The sequence below is a fragment of the Coptis chinensis genome, chromosome 3 (genome assembly GCF_015680905.1).
Source record: "Coptis chinensis isolate HL-2020 chromosome 3, ASM1568090v1, whole genome shotgun sequence".
Classification (NCBI taxonomy): Eukaryota; Viridiplantae; Streptophyta; class Magnoliopsida; order Ranunculales; family Ranunculaceae; genus Coptis; species Coptis chinensis.
Window position 1 is genome coordinate 59,993,810 of NC_141458.1, and position 25,032 is coordinate 60,018,841.

Genomic DNA, 25,032 nt, shown 5'->3' on the forward strand with positions numbered 1-25,032 from the left:
GCTTGAGTGGAGATGTAAGTTTAAGCTCCAAATAGTGTTTGTCTTTAGCTGAATAATCTTGTCATAATATGATTCTTTACCTTGTCTTTAGCGTTTCTGTATTTCCAGAATACAAGTTTGTCTTTAGCTGAAGCATTGATCCACGAACAAAAATTGACGACCAGCTAGCTAACACTCACAATTCCAGTTGAAGTTTTTTCAAATAATTTCTTTTTCAAAGATTTGTGACTGAAGGTTAAGTGTTTGGTAGCAATCTTCAAGTTATCATTTTTAATGGAGAAGATTAAATGTTTGGTTAGGGTTTCTTTTTCAAACTTGAAGATAATGTTTGGTTAGGGTTTTATGAGAGAAGATGAACTGTCGTAGTGTTAGTGAACAAAATGGAGGGAGTGCGAAGATTTTTCCCTCCCTATCTCACCTATTTCCTCGAGATGCGAATAAGAAATGATCGTATGGTATATATAATTTCATCCCTCACACATGTGGTGTTCCAACAATTCAATATAAAGTAGCATGTCAAGCACGCTCAAGGGTAGTTTGGCCATTTGCAAAAAAATTAAAAAATATATTATTAGAAAATGGTTTGACCACGGTCAACTGAGACGACTCATGGTCAATAGATGGAAATAGGACTAAAACCTAATAATCGATAATTTTAGGACTAAAACCTAAATACTCCATAATAAATAGTACTAAAGCCTAAATAACCTATACATATATTAGTCTGTAAACCGGTTGCGGGCTTGGGTCATTAAACCAGTTCTAGTTCACTGGTTCGGGTCTGGTTTGGTTATTATGGTTAAACTGGACCAGGTTCTTATGGGCCAGATCTGACCCGATCAATATAATACACCTAAGTCAGGTCAGGTATATGGTCTGGGCTTCTTAATAGTTGGATATAGAAAACTAGGATAAATTTAAGCCCAAATTAATGGGAGATGATGTCATCATGACAATCGTCTCTTTCCTTCTACCAACATGAACACGAACATATAATGGGTACAGGGGCGGACCCAGCATTTCAACTCTCTCCGAGCTAAACAACGATAGCCAGAGTCTTAAACAAAAAAAATAATAGACACATTCCAAAGAAACAACTGAAACACCATAATTCCCAAGTAGCCAAATATATATATTACACTACACCAGAAATGCCCGAAAATGACGGTTAAATCCGTTCTAAATCGAGATTTGCGATGAGAAATAGTGTTCCAGAGTCCATTGTGAATAGCCCTGTCGTTAATATTATTAATGACGGAAAAAAACGTGGTAAGTTGAATTAGAGTTGCGATGAATATGAGACAGTTTATGCCGTTGTTAAGTTTAAGACACTAGAAACCGTCGTAAATTACCTTTACACCAGAACTACGCATTTTCAAAATTGGAACTCAACCAACCATGGTAATTTTGTGTCCTAACGTTTAGGACATGCATTTCCGTCGTATTTTGGTTTTGGGCAGTCAATTAACGACATTGTTCCCCGACGTATTAGTTTAAATATCAGGAACAACATCATCAACATTTTTTTTATCACCCAAAGTGACACTAATATACGTCTTTAACCTCTTAATGTAAAAATCCCAACTAATAACATCAAATGAATTGAAATGGAATGTAATGACCACTTCAGGTATGTTTCAACATATACAAAAACATTAACTACACAAGAATCACAAAAGGATAGTTTTTTTAGCAAATAACAAAACCAAATTTTGACAAATGAAGATGAACTCATCTTAACTTGAGAGCAAAAAAAGTTTATTTTAGGCCCATGGGAAAACAATTTCATTCAAGAGGAACTTTCAGTACAAGCAAACCATATATTTAACGAGCTCACTAAACTTCTAAATAGGTGCGAGTAACCATTTAATAAATGGAGATGCAGCTCAGGAACTTGCTTTAGTCAAGAAGACATCTTATTTCTTGCTACTTGTTACGTTGAATGAGTTTTGTGTTCTTTAATTCAACCATGAATCTCAAGCACACAACGTTTCCTAAAACCATTCGAAAAGATATCTTTGCTTTCATTTGCTTAAAATCTCTTCTCAGTCGTCCAATTGGACTTAGATGCAGTATTTTATCCCAATATTTTCGCATCAATAAAACGGGAAACAAAAGGGCTTTTGGATAAGATGCCCAAAAATTAAAATGATTTATGGAAAAAACATTGTCCAATAAATAAGAGAGAGTGTAAGGATGTTTTTTTTTGGTTGTCGCAGATGCTTGCCCATTATTCACAAGATTTGAGGTATAAGCATTATAGATTCAAAATCGGCTCAACAGGAAATAGAAGAGTGTAGAGAAAACTTAAATTTTGTTCATTCTAGCACCAAATAATTAAATATCAATCAAATTAACATAACACAAATACCAAAAAATAGATGAATATTTCATACCCATCAAAGAAAAATCAAAATAACAAATACCCATGATAGATTCATCGAACCCCATTGAATTCGTAGTAATAAAACAATAAAAAATGCAAAAGAATGAAGAAAGGAAAGAACTTTACCTCAATTTGGAGAAGGAACTTTGATTTGATCGAAGTTTCAAGTACCCATTTCAGTTTAGTGAACAATACATCAATTTAACAAACAAAAATCAGTCGAAAATACACAAACTTGAAGCTTTAAAATCATTAACTAAATATTATTTATGTTTTGAGAGAGACAGAGAGCTTACAATTTCATAGAATCTCGCAAGCTCTTTGCTTTGTTGTTCCTTGCAGAAGGTCTGAATGGTTTGTTAGAAGTCACCCCCTTTTTTCTCTCTCTTTCCACTAGTGTTTCTAGCTGTGTTGGTGAAAATAATGAGCGGCGAGAATGAAATGGCAGTGAGGCCAAGAAACAAAAATTAGCCCCAACACCTAAGCGACGAATTCCAAAAGTACCTCTACCACCGTGTATTTAGTAACCGTCCTCTATTTTAGCTTAGATCAGTATACGACGGCCTAATGCAATATACGACAGTTTTTGCAGTCCTAAATTAAGGACGGTTATGAGAGTCCTAAGCTGGTGTCATTTTTCAGCAATTCTGGTGTAGTGCTAATTCATCAAAATATCTAATCAAGTTCGACTACAAATCTATTTAAAAAGCAAAACTACTTAAACGGTATTTTACGGGTCTTGCGGGCGTCAAAATCATATATTACCAAATTCAAATCAATATCATTAGCAAAATCTCTTTCAATGTAGATGACCATTGAATTTGCAAAAAAGTCATCCTCCATCTTGTTTCGAAGCTGTGTTTTGATAAGTTTCATGGATGAGACCCCCTTTCTGTAGTTGCTGTAGATATGAGAAAAGTAAGTACAAGACAAACCAATCTATCAATCAAGTGGTAGGACTTCGACTTTCCAGCTTCAACTAATCTTCTACATAACTCAGACATCGTGAACATATTATAGAAAACCGAATTACGACAAACATCAATCTCATAATGTTGCAGCTGTGTTCTCAATATAAGTAACTCTTGATCACTGAAATCTCGAAAGTAAAATCTCTCAGCAAGACTGCAAATATCATCAATCCTAAATGATTTGAAAGCATCTTTAGGGGTCAAAGCAAAAGCTAAGAGTAAAAAGCTCTATTGTTTCCTTGGTGAATCTACTTTTCAGCTCCATTAACTGAAAATCTATGACACTGTTATATATATCAACGCGATACCGATGCTCAAACGTTATGCAGTCATGTTGCTGACAAGAACAACCCGTGCCCATCGTATAACGTGCATCCATATATATCAGGCATATCAATGTTATTCTTCTTGCAAAACAAGTCAACTTCACAAAAGAAAAAGTGTTCCAACCATCGTCTCTCAAGTTTTGAAGCAATACTTTTGTGGTGGAGACTAGATGCATAGCATTAATAATGTCTTGAGATTGATCTTGCAGAGCTTTGCAAAATATGTCAGTGATTCCCATAGTCTTACATAGCAAATGTAACATGAAAACAAACTCAAACAATCTAAGTGCAATAAGATATCTAAGTGCAATAAGAGCACCCACTACACCAAAGCAGGAAATTAGTAACGCTCACTTTTTTTTAATTAGTAATAGTTTTTTAATGTGAGAGAGTCCCTCACACTTTAATACCGTGAGGAATGATGATAAATTGTTACAATTATTTTTTATTAAAATTGAATTAATTTGTAATGGTGTTTATTTATTTTCTTACGACATATATGCGTTGCCAAACTGTGAACTGTTTAAAAAAAACAAAAAAATTAGAAATTTGGGAATTTATGAAAGAGAGAAACGAGAAAAAACTCGCGCTCTCACTAATTCACAACTCTCTTAAGGAAAGAAACTCTCTTTCATCGATTCTCTCTATCTCAATCTCAAATAAATCTCTCTCAAATCTCCATCACTCGCTCTCAAATATCTTTATTCTCTTTCAATCTCTCACTGCTGCTTGTTGCCGGGCCACTGTAAGTACGCCCTCCTCTTCCACCTCTTGCGTTCAATTACCTAGGGTTTTCTAATTGGTCAGTCACACTTACTTCGCTCTCGCTATTTTATTCCACTATGATGTAAGGTTTGCTCGGTTTGATTCAGTTGCAAGTTCGGTTCTAGTTGATGCAAAAGGTATGATTTTTACTTTTGGTTTGTGTGTTTTTTTTAGTGAAACGATTGTCTTGTGGTCTGATTGTTCTTGTTTGCATATGTTTTTTTTTATTGATTAATGACTTACAACTGTGTTCACGTCTGAAATTCTCAACATTCTTCTCTGAAAATTCTATTTTTTCATTAAAAGCTAAAAATTGCTTTTAATTAATTAACTACCAATATTCATTCATGCCTTAATCCTAAAGTAATTAGCTTTCTATTTGACTGCCTCTCTGAGGTTTGATGGTGCACTTAATGTGGATGTCACTAAATTCCAGACCAATCTGGTCCCTTATCCTAAGATCCATTTCATGCTTTCCTTTTATGCACCTGTTATCTCGGCTGAGAAGGCATACCACGAGCAGCTTTCAGTGGCTGAGATAACTAACAGTGCCTTTGAGCCCTCATCTATGATGGCTAAATGTGATCCCCGCCAATGGCCTACTGTCTGATGTATAAAGGTAATGTTATGCCCAAGGATGTAAATGATGTTGTGGCCACCATCAAGACTAAGCGTACCATTCAGTTTGTTGACTGGTGTCCTACTGGGTTCAAGTGTGGTATCAACTACTAGCCACCAATAGTCATGCATGGGGGTGACGACCTTGCGAAGGTTCAAAGAGCTATCTGCATGATCTCTAACTCCACCAGTGTTGCTGAGGTGTTCTCCCGAATTGACCACAAGTTTGATCTTATGTATGCAAAACGTGCATTTGTCCATTGGTATGTTGGTGAGGGAATAGAAGAGGGAGAGTTCTCTGAAGCCCATGAGGATCTGGCTGCACTGGAGAAGGATTATGCAGAGGTTGGGGCTGAGTCTGCAGAGGGTGAGGATGGTGACGAGTATTGAGTGGACAGTCTAGCTTGGTTTTTGTTCTAGTCTTTGTGTCCTTGGTATGTGATCTATGGTTTCTTTCGGATTTCATAATAATTAGGAACAAAATATGTGCCTTTGATGTTGGAATGTGACTAATAATGGTATGTGCTAACACTATATTGCTTGCTTGGTAAAAAAAAAAAAGTAATGAAAAATTAATTTTTTGAACCAAACAACCCCAATAGTGAAACCAATTTTAGGTTCCCTTGAATCTTTACGTGCTACAGTTTGTCAGACTTGTTAATCAATGAGATTGGTGCAATAGCCTTTCCCATTTGTCGGAAAATAGCACGCTCTTTTAAGGTCCTTTAGACTTTGTTTGTTAATTATAGTTCTAAGTTCCCTATCAGTTGCTTTTGATAAAATTTCTGACTTGGTCTTCATTTGGACAAATTAAATATATGTTCTCATTGTTATGAGTGAACTATAATGTTTGTCTATTTTTTTTTTATGTGTTTCCTTGTTGTTTGCATCAAAGTTTCATAAACAGATAGTGCTAAAAGTCGGGCTAGTAAGAATAAATGAAATAAAATAAACTTTTCTGATTATTAAGTGGGCAATATCCTTGTAAAGGACATTAACCCTATTACAATTACTTGTTCTTTGTGTTTACTTGATGTGTTACTTGCAGAATGTCTCAACCGATTCCAAAAGAATGGATGAATAAAATCAATAGACTTGGGAGTGTGTATAGGAAGGGGGTTTCTGATTTTATTCTATTTGCTAGTGGCAAAGACGAAGCATCAACCACGTGTCCTTGCCCATGTAAAAAATGTCGAAATAGGAAAAGGTTTGCATATGATATAGTTAGAAAACATTTGATTCATTACGGTATAGAATCAACATATCGTGTATGGGTTTTACATGGTGAGAACCCATATAAGGATCAAATGGTAAACCGAGTTGAAGAAGAAAATAGTGAGGAAGGACTAGGGATAGGGAATTTTGTTGATGTTGCTTATGTCAATGGGATTACGAGCTACACTCTCAATTAAACCGAGGTAATTTTGTTCTTCACTTTTTTGAGTTTCCAAAACTTGGAACTTTTATTTTCCAGTTTATATTAACAAGTTTGTGATGTTTTGATTTAACAGGTTGAATCTCGTTGGAATTTATCTTCAAATGTTGAATCTTTCTTACTGCTTCTCCAAGGCAAGCTTCAGGTCTATATGCAGACATTGTAACTTGGGAACAATAATGAAATCTTATCTTCATGTGTTTGAATATCTTTCCAAGTACAGACCTATAGGTGCACTTCTATTCAGATGCATGTAAGCAGGCTTCAAGACTAGGTCTGACCTTGTTTCTTCGTGTATCAGGAATGTGCTGCTGTGAGACAAATTAAAATACATTTTTGTGAGACTAGGTCTGACCTTGTTTTATTGTTATTATTTTTATGACATCATTAGGTTGTCTCACTTTGAAATGGACTTAAACTATGTCAGGTTGTAGGAGTCAGTTGGTGATAAAGATCTCACACTACTGATCGACCCTTGATACAACTAAGCAGTAATTTAAACACTAGTCCAAGACTCCAAGTTCGCATTTCTTTTCAAGTAATATCTCTTTTGTGTGAATTGACATTCTATTTACTTATTTGAAATAGGGTAATAAAATATACAATGTTTGTCCTGAATGGACTCTATTCTACAGGTAATGTGATAATTTCTCACGAGGCGCCTCTGACCACTCTTAGGCTATGGGCAAGAGATAAAAAAAATGTATGGTCTGATGCAAAGCTTTAGAGGAAGCTTCTTGTGAGGAGAAGTGAAGTAAGCTGTCAGCTTGCAATAACTTGCCTTCAGCAGAGATGAATGCATACATCCATTTGTAATCAAGTTTATAGTTTACATCCATTTTTGTTATTTTTCCTACCTTCTAGACTTTTTACAGCTTGTAGTCAATTGGCTTCTTTGGCGACACTTTCAGATAAAGGTAAATATTATTCTTATTGCTTTTACATGGCTGTTCAAGCTCATCCATATCATTTGGTTGGCTTCTCTTTATTTGGTGGTGCTTAACAAGATTGGATGGGCTGTGGTGGTAGATTTAATGAGTTATCTTCTTCTTCTCAACAACTATAACAATATATAGAAATGTTTCAGTTCCAGCAGAGACATAATCAGTTTTTAGGACAAGTAGGTTGTTGATCCTACAAATATTGATAGTTACAGATATAGTGATGTTCCTTCAATGGGGTTTTCTCAATCTTTATTAGCAAATTAATTAGCATTGTGTTTTTGAGTTTTGTACTTGAATTTTCTTGATCTAGCTGTTAAAATATCTATTAGGGATAAATTATGACAAGCCTTTAGCCTGTCGTGCAAAATTTATTTTCATTTTCGAGTACATAAGGCTTGTATCGGGTAATATTATACAATGTTTGTTTTTGTATCTTTTTCTTTTATTCACTTTGGTCCAAGAATAGATCTATTCAAGGGTCTCGTTGTATATTTGAAGTGATACATATCTGTTTGGTGATGTATTGGAACGTAGATGGAGAGCAGCAACATGAGACCTAACAGTTAATGAAAGGCAAGGTCCTCGTGTGGTTTTATTTCGTTTCATATGTCACAAGTGTATGCGGATGTTGAAATATTCATGAGTTTTGTTTTGGAAGATGTGTTCTTACATATGAGTAGTGTGAATGTATGGTGTATATATATTCGAAGTGTGGTATCTCTTGTTGGAACTAATAGAAGTGTATAACACTGATATAAGTAGAAGTGATGTATATGTTGTTTGTTTTCATTTTAATTTTGGTATATAATTTATAGTGCCATTTTGATTTGAGGATTGGTTATTTGACTTAACTGGCATTGGTTGAGATGGTTAAGTAGTTGGTTCTACGAATCAATATATATTTGAGTAGTTGGGTTTACGACCGAGGTCTGAGGTTTTAATATATGTTATGAAAGTATATTATTTGATTTTCAGGTTATGACAGGATTTATGTCTATGAAATGTTGAAAATCCAGAGGAGATTCTGCCGAAATTTTTATGTCTTTCGTCAAGGTGTCTGACAAGGTTATAGGGTTTTAGGGCGGTACATAAACTTTCATGTCTATACTATGCTTCTATTGCTACTAGTCTACTACCATACTCTATTTTTTGAATTCTGTAGTTTGAGTATAAGGAGATACTACTTAAGAATAAGATATAAGTATATATCTATACATATTTGTTTTCTACTGCATGCATGACTCCCTTTTATTTATTTCTATTGGTGTATACAATGAAAGGGACTTTTTTTATGATACCATCCATTGAAGGTGGGAGTTCTATACAAATGACGTGAGAGCTTGAGTTTAAGGACAAGTCACATTGATTTGGAAAACAATGTGTATTTCATTCGTGGCAAGTCCTATTTATGAAAAGACGTTTTGGTGATGTTATTTTAATAAAAGATTATGTGATTGGATATACTTGTGAGATTTCTTGTTTATGTTATGAACGATTGTAGAATACCCAATAAGTGGGGGCATCTTTATGCAGGTTCAGTAGTATCCCAAAAAGGGTGGTTTTGGAGGAAATTATTTTTTTTACATATGAAATAGTTTTGTAACGGTGGAAAACCGTAACTAAGCTTTGTAATAAGTAACACTTATGCAGCAACAAAACCGTTACCAAAACGTTACAAATTCTATAAATCAGTAACACAAAAAAACGTTACTAACTTTATAAAACCGTTACTGTTGTTAGAAAAGAGTAACGGTCAAAAAGCGTTACTAACTCTATAAAACTGTTACTATTGTTAGAAAAGAGTAACACAATTAAGCAAAGAAAACCGTTAGCAAATATTTTCAGTTACGGAAAAAACCGTTACAATAAATAATTATGTAACGATTTTAAACCGTTACGAATATTAATAACGAATTAGAAACGCCAAAACCGTGACGCAAAAAAACCGTTACAAATGTTTTTAGTAATGGTTTCTGACCATTAGGAATGTCCTGTTTTGGTATAGTGGTACCCTTAGCTCCCCCCCCCCCCGTTAGAATTAGTTAATCCATTTTTTGTGTTATTCTTAAGAACACGATAAAGTTTATGCAGGAGGATCCGAGTCAGATGATGCTGAGTTGACAGATAGCACTAAAGTATCATGAGTTGGCTGATAAGAGCCCAAAACTGTAGTTTTAACCTTTTAACAATATTGCTTTTAGACCAATTATGTGATTAATAAATAAGAGTTAGTGTTGTTTACGTGCTTTTATGTATTTCAGGCATTGGAGTCAATTATGTGCAGAAATGTATCCATTTTTTCGAGATAAAGGAGAAAAAGTTGGTGGCTAAGAAGTTATATGATTAAAGGCCAAGATTCAAAGAGAAAAAACCTTTTTAAAAGCCTGGTCAAAGCTGAAAAGTCAAAGTTAACGCGGGCAGAAATAGCGCACAAACGTCAATAGAACTTCTACAGGCTGTATCTTTGGACTCAAACCTCGAAATTGGGCCTACCATATGTTAAAACGACCGGCTCGGAACGAGATTTCTAATGGTCCAGACCTTGATCCAATCGGAGAAGTATAAGTGGATGAAAAGGCTATTGAAGCCATTTCTAGTAGAAAACCCCTTTGTGGACTGAAGTAACGAGGTTTTGAGCTCGATTTTATGGCCCAAAACATGGCTCCAAGCCCATGCACGAATTTGTAGACCTAGTCTCTTCTATATAAAGAGGACTAAGGCCAAACTCTTACGCACACTTAGTTAGTTTTAATTACTATCCTAGATTAGATCCATAATATAGATTAGATTTAATTAATTAGTCAGTAATTCAATTTTAATACAGTTGAATTCTTAGACTCTTTCAATTAGATTAATAAAGTAATTATTATTCTTTCAATAATGTCTTGTTCTTATTGTTCTTATTCTATAAATGATAGTTTGATGAATCAAGGCTAAACCTCCATTAGAGGGGTTTGAGGAAGTCTTGATGAAAACTTGATTGTGTAGTGTAGAAATGGTTGTAATAATATATTCCACTCTAGAAAGTAATTAGTTCACCATGAGAATGGGTTTAATTGCTTCACATGCTAATTATTAGTTGGTAGAGATTGCCATGAATAATTAAGGATTAGAAAGACCAAATCGTTAGGTGAAAATGTTACAATTTGGATTACAACAAATCTATGCTAGTTTATTAAGTCGAATTCGAGGCGGAATCAAATCCCCCTAATTCCTTCCCATATTCACATCGTAGTTTTGAATTGCCGTATTTTAAATCATAACATCTAAATTAGTTAAATCACCGTCTTAGCATAATTTCAATCCATTACTCTCATCGATTTTGTTAGAATTAATTAACTAGGAAATCTTACATTTAAACAAACTTGGAGTGGAACGAATTCTCTACTCCACATATTGTATTGATAACGAGAGTAGAACTTTGATACATTAGAGTAAAATTTAATCGTTTTACTTATTCTTGAGTTTAATTAGTTAAGTCTAGGTAAAACTATACTTTTTACGTTTATCAAATGGCGTTGCTGCCATCTTAGTTTTGTTTAGATTCCATTCCTTTAGTAGTGCTAATCTTACCAAAATCCAATTAAACCCACCCACCCTTGTTTGGTTCTAACTGTGGTTGTTGTTTGCTTCATAAACTGATTTTTTTTGCAGAAATACACACCGCTTCGGCGCCTCATTAGCCTATTTCAAACGCGTGCCTCAGCGCCAAAGTGCCGGACATTGTCAAGGCAAGGCAGCGCCACTTGTTAGGAAAATTTGAAGCGCACTCCGCACTAAAGTGCCTAGACTTCAAGTCAGGCAAAAGCACGACCTGTGCCCTTGTTAGGTGAATTCCGAGCGTGCCCCGCGCCCTCTTCTACATAAGCCCGATTTCACAGGTTAGTTCAAACTTTTTTTTTTCAAGTTATTTAGTGTTGCTATCTGCTTGAATACACTTAAATCACGTATACAAGACGCTATTCAAACGCGTAGCAAGGAGACATTCAGGTACTCCTTCTTCCACTCCTCGCCTCTTCTGTTAGAGGATTTATTCTAGCATATCAGGGTTGTTTTGACTGTTGTCATGTTTCTTTAATATTGAACTTAGCCTTGCATGAGATTAAGGTCAGGTAAGGAAAAAACGACTAACGTAATATATCATGAACATCAACACACACACCTATCTAGTATACCACACACTACACCTGAAATAATGGCTGAAGAAAGAGAGACTCCTCTCTCTGACTTTTACAAAGCCCTAAATGATAGCCCTAAGTCTTGCATCGTTCTTGCAGACCCAGTGGGGGATTTCTGAATCCCCCCGAATATATTTAATTTGTTACCAGTTTTTCATGGGTTAGACCATGAGAAGCCTTATCAATATATGCGTAGGATTGAACAAGTTTTTACCACATTCCATCATCCTACGGTAGGCACGGAACAAATTAAATTGAGGGTGTTTCCTTTCACCCTAGCCGATAAAGCGGCGTTTTGGTTAACTGCCCAAGAGCCTAATTTTGTGGACTCATGGGCCAAACTTGTTCAATTGTTTATGGAACAGTTTTACCCACCACTGAAGATAGATTAAATGCTTTACAAGATTCATTTTTTCCACCAGAATCCTCATGAATCCTTTTCAGAGGCTTGGAATCGTTTCACTGATCTTCTTATAGAGTGTCCACACCATAATCTTGCGAAAGACACGTTAGTTCGTGCCTTTTTCAAGGGGCTTTTACACTATCACAAAGAGGTCCTTGATATAATGAATGGGGGTAGTTTCCTCAGTAAAGGAGCCTTAGAGGCTTATAGGTTTTTAGAAGATCAAACAAAGTGTAATAATAACTGGGGGGTAGTGACGATATCCCCCACTCCGCTAGTTCTTCTTCAACAGTTAAGGCTACCAGTATGTTTGAGGTTAAATCCAATCTTGAGCTTAAAACTCTAATTAAATTCCTCACTAAAAACGTAGAAGCTATTTATGTTCAACAAAAGCCTACCCTTGTCATGAATGTCAACTTTATTCCATGTAATTTCTGTTTGAGTCCTGAGCATCCCGACTCCTATTGTCCTCTCGTCTATGAGCATCCATCCGCACAGCCAGACAATGTTTGTTCCATTAATAGCGAACCTAACGCACCTTGGCGACAAAACCCCAACTTCGGTTGGCGAAATAATCAACAAGTTACACCTCTAGGGTTTAATAATCAAAATATTAGGCCAGCGAACAACTACAACCAAGCCCCACCGAGACAAGGACAAGGACAAGATAATTATAATAATTATAACAATAATAATTATAATGCTAATAGAGGTATCATTCCGGTTAATAATAACTATCACCACCCACTTGTTAATAATCAACGTGAGATAGTTCCTGTCACACCACCTGTAACAACTACACATCCACAACCGGATCGTTTCAACGCCTTCATGCAAACCCAACAACAGATTTTACAGTCCATCCAATATTCCTTACATCAACTAACCCAAGAGAAAGTACAACCAAAAGGTGTGTTTCCAAGTTAAGCGATACCTAATCCTAAAACACCAAACACAGCCTTTGAGGTAAAGCGGTAATACTAGTAATGAAAATGGAAATGTAGGTGAGTTAAATGCTATCACCACTCTCTGTTCTGGCAAAGTGGTTGATAACGCCGTAAATATGTCCGTTGTTACACCACCAGTAGTCATAACAAATGAAAACTTACTAGATACCGAACTAGAAACTGAAGATCCTACCCTTGTAGAGGTACCAGTTAAACCACAACCTAAGAAACAAAAGGCCAAGGTTAAACATCCTGTTGATCCATATGCTAAATATAAAGAGAAACCACCGTTTCTCCAGAGATTAGCCATGCTAACCAAGGATACGAATTTTTATGAGATTAGGGAAGTTTTCAAAAATCTAACGATAAACCTACCCTTTCTTGAAGCGATTAAAAAGTTACCTCACCATGCTAAGTTTCTCAAAGAGTTTTGCACTAATAGGCGTAAAACAAATATTTCTAAAGACGCCTTTATAACTGAACAATTTCTAACTTTATTCTAACATAATGGAATCGTTAAGTACAAGGACCTTGGTCGTCCTACTGTGCAATGCACCTTAGGGGATACCCATATGACGACTGCGCTATTACTCCTGGGGGCGAGTGTTAACTTACTCCCTTATTATTTATATAAACAAATAGGTCTACAGGAGATGCAACCTACTAAAATGATGTTGCAATTAGCTGATTAGTCTATTAAGTATCCTAAGGGTGTTGTTGAAAATGTGCTTGTTAAGGTTCAGGATTTCTACTATCCAGCTGATTTCGTTATCCTCGATACAGAAGTCGCTAACTACTCTGTTCATATCATTTTAGGGCATCCCTTCTTGGCAACTGCCAACACGCTCATAAACTGCCGCGAAGGTTCGATGTCCTTGTCCTTTGGCCATCTTTCTATTGAGGTAAATATTTTTAAAACGATGCAACAGTTCCCAGATACGACTGTCGATGGAGAGGTTAGCATGATTGAGAGCTTAGTTCAAGATTATTTTGACAACACGTTTCCTGATAATCAGATGCACCAATTTCTTTCTTTCGGAAGTTCCAACATTGACGCCATGACAGAAGAAGAATTTTTCACCCACTATCCCAGTGATTCTTCTAACCCACCTATTGAAGAATGTCTTGCATATCTAAAAACTTCGGATGATATAGACCTGAGAGCTCTAGTTGAGCACCATTCACCTACCTCACATTATCCTGTCACTCTTTCACCTTCCATTAATGTTCCCTGCCCTCCACCTTTTCAAAGAAACCTCGAGTTTGCACTTGACCCTCTTGTTTCTCTTGTGCTTCATGATTTTGTAAACTCTCCTAGTAAGAAACTACTACCTAAAGTGCCACCCGATATCTTCATTTTTAGATGTGTGATAATACCAACTCATGCCACAAATGAGTTTTATGCTAAACCCACATTCTCATTTTTTCCATTCCTTACTTCTAAAATTCATCTATATCCACCATATCTTTCACAACCATCCATTTTTTCACGATCATTCACTTGGCCACCATTTCGTTGGTGGAAAAAGAAGACTTTGCATGCTAGGTTAGATTCTAGATCCATCAGTATTCAATCTCATCCCGCTAGGCCACGTTTTGAGAAATCATGGTGCTTAATTGTGCTTGGGTGTGTTTTCTGTGATTATTATTTATGGAACGATCCACAACTATTTCGATTGTTGACATATGGGAAACTGCAAAATTCATTATATACATATGTTTTATATAAAGTCTTGAGTATCTGACTATAAAAGACTCATTTTATTCTCCAGTGTACTCCATTCCAATCTTATATTTTGGTAAGTGCACCATTCAAGTAACCGGACCCTCCCTATGGAGTGTGTGGTTGTAAGTACCGGATCCTAAGTCCACGTTTAACATAATTTACGTTTTCCACTCTTGCATATTTTCTCGGTTTTTGAGTCATATTTCTCTATGGTGTGAATTATGTCTTTATTGATTTATTATTTTCCCTTATATTAATCCGTATTCATAAAAAGTAAAAAATAAAAAAAAAACCATAAAAATAGTAATATAGCAAGTCTCGGGAATCTGACTTTAAAAGACCCACGTTTTTAAACAATTTTTTTTAAACTATGTTGTCTAAAATTTGTTTGTGGGTGGGGTGTTTGGTATTTCCTTTTCTTGATCTCTCAACTTCCTATTCTTGTTGTTTATGCCGTTTAATAGTATTTTGATTCGGGTTGACACCATCTATGAATTTAGATTTCAATTGTTTGCATAACTTATGTTATTCACGCACTATGAGGCATTTCCTATCTTTTCATATGTCAACCACAGTTAGAATAGAGTGTTTTATGAATCATTGGATTGGAAATTCTCTGCTGATCGTTTTCATAGCTCATTCGCAAAAATCGGACCGTTAACGAATCGAGATTTCAGTTTTAAGTTTGTGCACATAAGGATAGAATGGGCATTTTTCAAATTAGTTTGGGCTTGGGCCCAAAATCTTGCAATCACGTGCCTCGCACGTGAGTCTCTTAAACAACCAAAAATGTTTTGCGATCACCTTCTCCATTTCCGCCTCCATCAGTTCGAACGAACCCAAAAAAAAAAGAAAAGAAAATCGCACCAATCAAACCACATTTCGTCCCTTGATCAATTTTAGTCTCCCCCACCTTACCCTAACCCCATTTTCGAAATCAAAAACAAAAAAATGGCCTAAAAACGAAAAATTCTCTCGGAACAAGTTTTTACATCGCACCATTTTGCACCATTTTACAATGATGAGATGAGGCATAGGAGTTGGCGGATGTTGTGGTATACGAAGAATTATTTTTACCATCCGGATTTGGTTTTGAATTTTTACAAGAAGCGGAAATTGAGGGTAGGAAGGTTTTTATCAAGGTGAATGGTACGAGGAGAGAAGTTTGTACGGGTATGCTGGGTAGGATTATGGGCGTTGAGCCAAGATGCAACCTCGTAGTCACAGTACATGAATCGCAATGGGAGAGAGATTGATGAGAGAGATTGTTTTAGAAGGCGAGTACAATGTGAGATCGCATTGTGTTCAACAGTCGTCTCTGAGAACCAACCAACTGGCTGTAGCTCAGTGGGTTGGTAAGAACATCATTGGCACCTCGAAAGTTAGTGATATCAGTTTGAACTATCTGCACCTTCTTTGGGCTCTTTAGAGAAGAAGTATCAGTTTTGTATCCTCTATTTTTTGATTTCTGAGCTTAGAAGCATTAGAGAACATTTTGCACTGTTCCCTGTTTTGATTACGAAGATAATGTTGCAATTTGGAGATAAACCGAAATCTGAGCGGATTATGTTGAAATTGCATTCAAATGTAAAGATTTATTCGGAATGTATTCAGAAGCCGTGGCGGTTGCCTAAGGATAGGGTTGTTGATTCGGATGACGATGAGAAAGATACGACATGTTTTGAGGTCGATGCCTTGGAGAAGGCTACTTCTGATAGAGAACGCATGGCATTGCTTCATCGTGGCATGCGTTCTCTTAATACCATTTGTGTGGATCTGCGGACTAGGCAAGTGAACATCCATCAGAATTTTGAGGAGCTCAGTGCGAGTACTCGGGAGCTCCAGACTACCATGGAAACCCTAGTCCAGTGAGATAAGGAGCGCGAGGAATCCATGAACACATATCTGGAGAGTCAGCGGAAGTTCCAAGTGGAAGTTCTACGACGCTTACCACCCTATCAGAGTTCTACTTCTGATGAGTCTGAGAGGCATGAGCAGCGTCAACGCAGGACTGATGACTCGGAACCATTCTCGTCTCGTGGCTCGTAGTTTAGTTGTTTTGTGTTTAGGAATTTTTCCTGTTTTCAGTAAAATTTTATTTCGAGTTGTTTAGTCTATTAGTTAAATTTGGATTATGTAATTGTTTTTGAATATTTGGTTGTTAGTTAAATTTTAAGTTTGATTAAATTTTTGTCCAAGCATGCTGTTGTTTTTCATTAATCCCACCTTCCCAACTTGTTTGGGGTGGCATTAATGGTTTAGCATTGTTTTGTTCACTCTATCCACTATTTTGGAAGTATTTGTTGCAAGTTTGTGAGAATATGACTATGTGAGAATGTTACTATTTTGGTATAGATAGGATTAACTAGTGTGTAGTGGTGAAAATTTTAAGGAATTGAATTGGAAAGTTACTATTTTAAGTTCAAACCATTAAACTATTAGGTTTGTTTTTTAATCAATGAATCTGGTCTATTTCCGTTTTGGTTTTAGAAATATTCTGTTTCCATCAAGTTGCCTTAACAATCTGGGCAACTTGTGGAACTCGATTAAGAAACTAAACTTCTATAAAACCTTGGTTCACTCTACACTCCACACCACACCTCTCACCTTGCACCTCTCTTTGTTATCTCTCACTTTTCTTTTCCACTTTTCAAGTCAGAGCATTCTAGGTACACGGAGCACGCCACGTGCCCTAGCTTGCCTATTCCTGAGTGTGCCATGCCCTCAAGTGCCTGGACATTGTCTAAGACGAGCGCGCCCCGCGCTAAAGTGCCTGGAAGTCGAGTAAGACAAGAGCGCGCCCCGCGCCCTTCCACAGCCATTCAAGAGCGCGACATGCGCCTTGGCCTTGCAGCACTTCCACTTCTGATTTTTATTCGTGGGTCCTTCCGAGGTTGTTTCCAGCATCTCTATAGTGTGTTGTTTGATATGAAGTCTCCTACACTCATACCGGAGCAGTCTTTCGAAGATTTGTTCTCAAGCGACACGTACGGATCTTGGTTTCACGAAGTGATCATACAAGCAGGATGGCAGTCTCTAATGGTAAGTTCTGATGAACTTTACTCTCCTGCACTTACTTCGTATTTTTATGAACATTGTAAATTCTTTTATCGGATGGATGGAGAACACGTGTTCTCCATCACCATTGATGACAAAACAATGGACATCACCAAGTTTTTGTTGGCTTTTGTTGTTGACCTTCCTATGCCTGCCAAAATCATGGACTCATGGGGATATTTAGTTGATAATTTCTCTGCCTATAACTATGAGCTTTTGCATGAGACTTATGGGGCTGTAATTTTCCGTGTAGAGGACCAAGGGAAATATATTGTTATTAATGTAGCCCTTGGTAGCTTGTCCCTTAACGTGGGCACGGTGATGTTCTTTATCATGTTAAACATATTAGGGGAGTGGCGTTTTTCTTCTGCGAATGATGCCACTTGCAACATTTTCCTTGCTCTAGCTGCGGGACTTCTGCTATATGACATTCCCAAGACATTAATGTCTAGTTTAGCATGAGCCCAGAGTATGAGGCATAAGTATCTTCTTATGCCTGTCTTAGTTTGTCGTATCATGCTATATTTCTTTCCTGCATTTTGTGCCTGTTTCACGAATTGGGTTGGGGTTGACATTGTGAGACCCACCAACTGCATTATTTATTCTTTCCGTGCAATGACTTGGCCAGGGTGGAGGCTACAACCTCATTGGGTTGCCCCCTACACCCCATCCGACCAAGTGGTGTTTAACATGCTAGCGATTGTAGATGATAAATGGCGTGAGGCCTGGCAAATCATCATGGTGTGGTAGGATGTGAAGGAACCTCACTTCTTTATAGAAGATCGAGGTTGACAACCCCTACACACTAGATAGGAGGTAAGTTTTTATTTATGTTTGTGTCTGCTTATGTCCCAAGCAATTTACTTTTTTTGTAACCCCATAACGGGTGGAACTCATATAGAGTTGCGTCTGTTTTTATTTATCTATATTAATATGTTTTAACTTTGTTTTGCAGATGTTCCAAAATTTCACGCGTTTCCATGGTATTCTCCTACCCTTCTTATTTTAATATTTTGGGGACAAAGCATGCTTTTGTTTGGGGGTGGCATAGAAACTCGCGTAATTTAAGGCACCTGTTAGAATATAGATATGTACAATATGCACTTGTTTTCTAGTAAAAAATTCAAAAAAAATCAAAAATATAAATAAAAAGTTTACGCTATGCACTTAGGAATATTGGTGTTGTTTCTTTCTCTATGCTCTTAATAATCTAGAAGTTTCACGTTAGCTTTTGCATTAGAATAGTCTTTAGAAATTTAGGTTAATATGTAGGTAATAATCTTTTCATCTTTCTATAAATATATTGCATGAGCATCTATGTTTGTATTGGCAGTAAGTTTCTGAAATCTAGGCTAGTATACTTATTCTACAAATCCTGTGAGAATATAGCCTAAAGCCTTATATGAGTGAAATATTTGAGAAATGAAACAAGGAAGAAGTAAATTCCGAATAGAGAAATGACATGTCCACTTGCTTGATCACTATGCCATATCTTAAGCGAGAATTTAGGCCCTCTTTGGATCGATATAGCTAGAAATTCAAGCCTCTATGAAATTATTTTCCGCTAGTCGCCCCTCTGAGCCTTTCTTTAGCCTTTCATAAACCGCAAATCCTTTACCCTTTTACAAAACAAAAGAAAAAGGAAAATCAGCCTACCCATCTTTGAATGAGTCTGAGAATAGAGATGAAATTAAGAATAAAGAGAAAGACCTTTGAAACCAAGAATTTGTTAGTTGCTTCAAATAACAAAAGAAAAAGAAAGTTTCCATCCAAATAAAAGAAAAAAAATAAATAAAATAAAATAAAAAGTTAGAACTCCAAAAATAGAATCAAAGGAGTCAAAAGCCAAAAGAAAAAAAAAATTGTTAAGGATGGAAACAAAGTATATAAGCGAAGTAAGAACAAGGTTTTCTCTAAAATACATAATATGAAGACTCTATTATCTCAAACTGGTTCTTTTTGAATATCCATTTTCTTCATTCTTAAAACATCACCTAATCCCCGTAACACCTAATAAAGACCTCTAGCTCAATTAGGAATATGTTAGTGTGATAGTAAGTGGCAGATGTGTTTGATTGACTTCGACTTCTTTGTGTGTCATTGAGATTGTAAGGTAAAGTGTGCCCACTGCACACTAGAGTGAGCGAAACTTGAGTGGAAAAATCATAGTGGTTTTTGTCTTGACATTTATGTGAAGACCTACTTAAGGACGTTATTCCAAAGTTTCAGAAACGGACCTGTTAGTGCATTTCATAGCATAGCTCATTATGTATATGTTTATTCGTAGATGATTGATTATTATGCATATATTAGCTTAGGTTTCGACTTGATTATTCTGTATTCATTGCTAGTGAGATGGATAAGATATCTGAGAATAGGTAAGGAAACAATAGTTTTATTTCTTAGTTGTTGTAGTATAGATGAAGTTTGTGAGTACCTTCACTGAAAAACTCTCACGAGACTATAACTCGTCCACTAGGAATTTCTAGTTGTTTAAGGCCTTGTTGCATATGGTCAATGCAATCGCACTCGGCAAAACGAGATTAGTTAGAACTCCATTTTTGGTCACTTATTTTAATTTCTCATATTTGCTTGAGGACAAGCAAAATGCTGTTTGGGGGTGGTTTGATAAGAGCCCAAAACTGTAGTTTTAACCCCTTAGCAATATTACTTTTAGACCAATTATGTGATTAATAAATAAGAGTTAGTACTGTTTACGTGTTTTTATGTATTTCAGGCATTGGAGCCAATTATATGCAGAAATGTGTCCCTTTTTCGAGATAAAGGATAAAAGATTGGTTGCTAAGAAATTCTATGATTAAAGACCAAGATTCAAGGAGAAAAAGCCTTTTTAAAGCCTGGTCAAAGCTAAAAAGTCAAAGTCAACGCGGGCAGAAATAACGCACAAAAGTCAACATAACTTCTGTAGGCCGTATCTTTGAACTCAGACCTCGGAATTGAGCCTACAATATGTCAAAACGACTGGCTTGGAAGGAGATTTCTAATGGTTTAGGCCTTGATCCAATCGGAGGAGTAGAAGTGGACGAAAAGTCTGTTGAAGCCATTTCCAATAGAAAACCCCTTTGTGGACTGAAGTAACGAGGTTTTGGGCTCGATTTTATGGCCCAAAACATGGCTCCAAACCCATGCATGAATTTGTAGACCTAGCGTCTTTTATATAAAGAGGACTAAGGCCAAACTCTTACGCTCACTTAGTTAGTTTTAATTACTATCCTAGATTAGATCCATAATATAGATTAGATTTAATTAATTAGTCAGTAATTCAATTTTAATACAGTTGAATTCTTAGACTCTTTCAATTAGATTAATAAAGTAATTATTATTCTTTCAATAATGTCTTGTTCTTATTGTTCTTATTCTATAAATGATAGTTTGATGAATCAAGGCTAAACCTCCATTAGAGGGGTTTGAGGAAGCCTTGATGAAAACTTGATTGTGTAGTGTAGAAATGGTTGTAATAATCTATTCCACTCTAGAAAGTAATTATTTCACCATGAGAATGGGTTTAATTGCTTCACATGCTAATTATTAGTTGGTAGAGATTGTCATAAATAATTAGGGATTAGAAAGACCAAATCGTTAGGTGAAAACATTACGATTCGGATTACAACAAATCTATGCTAGTTTATTAAGTCGAATTCGAGGTGGAATCAAATCCCCCTATTTCTTTCCCATATTCACATTGTAGTTTTGAATTGTCGTATTTTAAATCATAATATCTAAATTAGTTAAATCACCGTCTTAGCATAATTTCAATCCATTACTCTTATCGATTTTGTTAGAATTAATTAACTAGGAAATCTTACGTTTAAACGAACTAGGAGTGGAACGAATTCTCTACTCCACATATTGCATTGATAACGAAAGTAGAACTTTGATACGTTAGAGTAAAATTCATTTAGTTTTACTTATTCTTGAGTTTAATTAGTTAAGTCTAGGTAAAACTATAGTTTTACATTTATCATTAGCGGATCAGCGCAAAGATGGCAAGTAATCGTGATCTTTTCCTAATTGGGGTAAGTTGGGATGTGTGTTGGTATTTTGGCCATAACTTTGGCTACGGTTGTTAGAATCACGCGTGTGACCCAAATTCGGAAAGATCTCGGTGCCGCGCACGCTATCACCACCCAGCTGCACTTTGTGATAGCTGTTTTCGAGGTCAAAATCCACTATTTTCTTGTCCAAATTCATCATTTTAGATTTTCTTTCCTTTTTACCGTTTCAGAAGTAAATCTGAGTCCGATTTGGGCTAGAATTTTGGTAGATTACTTCTGTTATTATCTAGTTCATTTTAATAGGATTAATATTCGGATTTAGAATGTTTTACAGCTATAAAGTTCGGCTTGTGGGCTAATATTGGATTATTCTTGATTTTATTAAACTTTACAGACATTGGAGACGTTTTTCTTTGTGTTTAGGGCAAATATCTTGTGTTCTTCTATGTTTATTATCTGTTATTACTAGTATACAAGATAATCACTATTTTGTTTGGCTTCAAAAGTGCACTAAATGAAACTATCAAACTCTTTACAGATCGAAAATAGGAGCTCCATAGAGTAGACCCAACTCTTTGCAATGTCATAATATGATTCTCCCCCTTTCCTGTCTCAAGTTCACCACAATCAATCAATTTTTGAATTTCTTCGACTTGAAAAACTAGTAACTCAATTTGGCACTTAGGAGAAGCCTTAAAATAATTGACAATTGTGCCCAACTTAAAAAAAAAACAACCAAATATTTGATATATCTTTAGCAGCTGCAACTAATCCTAATTGTAAACAATGAGCGAAACAATGCACGTAATACGCCCTAAGAAATAAAGCTTGCAATCCATTCCAAGCACCCCGCATGTTGCTAGCACCATCATACCCTTGACCCCTCATATCATCAACAAAGAGATGGTTTAGAACAAGAATATCACATATTTCATTCTTGAGGGTTTGTGAACAAGTGTCATTAACACAGACAACATCTAAAAATCGTTCACGTACAAAACCATCATAGTCGACAAATCTTAATACAAGAGCCATTTGTTCTTTATTTGAAACATCTTGTGATTCATTAACAAGAATACAAAGCTTAGCATCTCTAACTTCCTCACGAATCTTACCCCTCTCATGATCACTAATAATATTCAAAAGCTCTTTTTGAATATTCGGAGTAGTATTTGTGGCTTTTTCGGAAGTATTATCTAAAACACGATCAATATCAGTATCCAATTTAGCTAAGAACTCAATAAATTCAAGAAGGTTTCCACGATTACTTGACTTGATTGATTCATCATGTCCTCTAAGTACACAACCTTGTAATACAAGCCTTCGAACAGTTCGTAAAATAGTTTTCAACATAAACCTATTCTTCACTACCTCCTGTTTGTATTGGGCATTTAAAATATTACCAATATGCCGAGATGAATTCACTAGATCCTCACAAGCAGCTACAGCAGACATATGAGCGGAACAAGGGCATCCAACATGTTGCAAAAATGCACATTTAACTCCACAATGAACTCTCTTCCAACTTCAAAATCCATTAACAACAAAATTAGAATGTCTAGAACTAAAGGCAAAGCAAGGAAAACATAAAACACTATCTTTTTCTTTAGAATATTATAGCCAAAGAAAATCGTCAAACCAATGACTATTAAAATACCGGTTTTGTTTTCCATCAATAGTGGGCGGATATTCGTCGAGTCTAGAATGAAGTGGCCCCAATGTGATATAAGCTCATCGGATCTCGTCACGCTGATTAATAAGATATTCACTTATTTGACGGAGTAACCCAGGGACACATACCAAAGAACTAGTAACACTGGTTTGACTATATTCAATCCCTTGAGAGTTAGGACAAACTTGTTTAATATGTTCAATCCCTTGAGAGTTGGGATGAACTTGTTCAATGGGTTCAACTCTTTGGAACTTTGAACAGCCTTGATCATCCTTTTCAATAGTACTAGCAACATTGGTTGTGTTGGCCGTTTCTTTTGGTTTAAAAAAAAAATCTATCTTTCGCACTCCCTCCTTTGACATTGAACGTCTGAGGAAAACACACACACACACACACACACATTTATCTATAAACTCACACTATCACACATTTTAATTCTATATTATTCTAACAAGCACCAAGCACCAAGCACCAAATTCTATTATTCTAACACACTTCCTCAACCACCAAACAAGTGAACAACACTACTAATTTTATTATATGAAAGAAGTGAACAACATTTCCTTAATTAGACATTACAATTTACAAATGAAAGAACAACACAAGTTAGATTAAATATTCAAACACTTTCTTCTTCTTCTTTTATCAGTATGAGTTAGATAAATACTAGTGCTAACAGTTTGAAAGTGGCTTCGATCAATAATTTTTAAAACAGAAACTCTAGTAATAGAAAAATCATTAGATACTATACTACCAATGAGGCGACTGATGAGCAACAAATAGTAGAAGAATCAAGAGATAATATTCACTGCTTATTCACCTTTGAATAAGTAACAAATTAGATTCCATTTGGGTTTTTTTTTTTTTTTAGGCTAATGGGCTTTCAACATTTTCAACTTTAGAGTGATGCATACTACTCTTTTTTGTTAACTAAATGGACTCCAGGCTGAAGCTTGGAGTAACCCTTTTCTAGGTCCGCCCCTGAATGGGTATCAAACCTTGTTCCATCCAACACCACACATAGACCATCAAGATACCAAATTCGGAAAACCAAAACACCTTAAAAAAAATAGGCACAATTATGTACACTTTTAAACCATAAAACATCATACATCAATATACCGAATTCCGATGGTCGAAACAATACCAATTCTAGCACCAAATCATCGCCATCAATTATAAAACACCATGTACACCTTATCTAACAATATTACTATCATCAACAACAATATCATTTTAGAACTATGATGATTTATAAACATGAAGTCTTGAAACTGTTTAACAAGAACCTAATTATTACCACCCACCACTTGATTCGTCGGTATTCGACAAATAACAGGTTCAAAACATGATAGATAGAATCAAAGACAGTAAGACAAAGCTAAAGATCCGCTGGATGGTTCAACCATTATCAAACCTTATATACAATAATATGAAATAGCAGAAGTTCATATGGAACTATTTGTGGGTAGATGACAAAAGTCTAAACATCTTTCACTTGTACACTAAAGATGGACGTTCATCAAAAAAGCATATTAAATCGATACAAATTAATGGATTTTAGATTAATTGAAAATTACCGATATAT

At 35.9% G+C, this 25,032-nt stretch overlaps 1 protein-coding gene and 1 pseudogene across 1 annotated transcript; one reads left to right on the forward strand and one right to left on the reverse strand.

Moving 5' to 3' along the window:
* The first annotated feature begins 4,885 nt into the window (after positions 1–4,885).
* LOC147510235 (tubulin alpha chain pseudogene) lies at positions 4,886–5,549 on the forward strand (annotated as a pseudogene).
* A 16,943-nt stretch (positions 5,550–22,492) lies between these two features.
* On the reverse strand, positions 22,493–23,227 carry LOC147510236 (uncharacterized). The gene has a single exon (XM_086598061.1). The coding sequence runs from the start codon at positions 23,225–23,227 to the stop codon at positions 22,493–22,495; it is 735 nt and encodes a 244-aa protein (XP_086454187.1).
* Between the last annotated feature and the right edge of the window lie 1,805 nt (positions 23,228–25,032).

What these genes read in the sequence shown, in the direction of transcription:
- LOC147510236 (XM_086598061.1), bottom strand. Translation starts at nt 23,227, where the DNA reads ATGTCTGCTGTAGCTGCTTGTGAGGATCTAGTGAATTCATCTCGGCAT.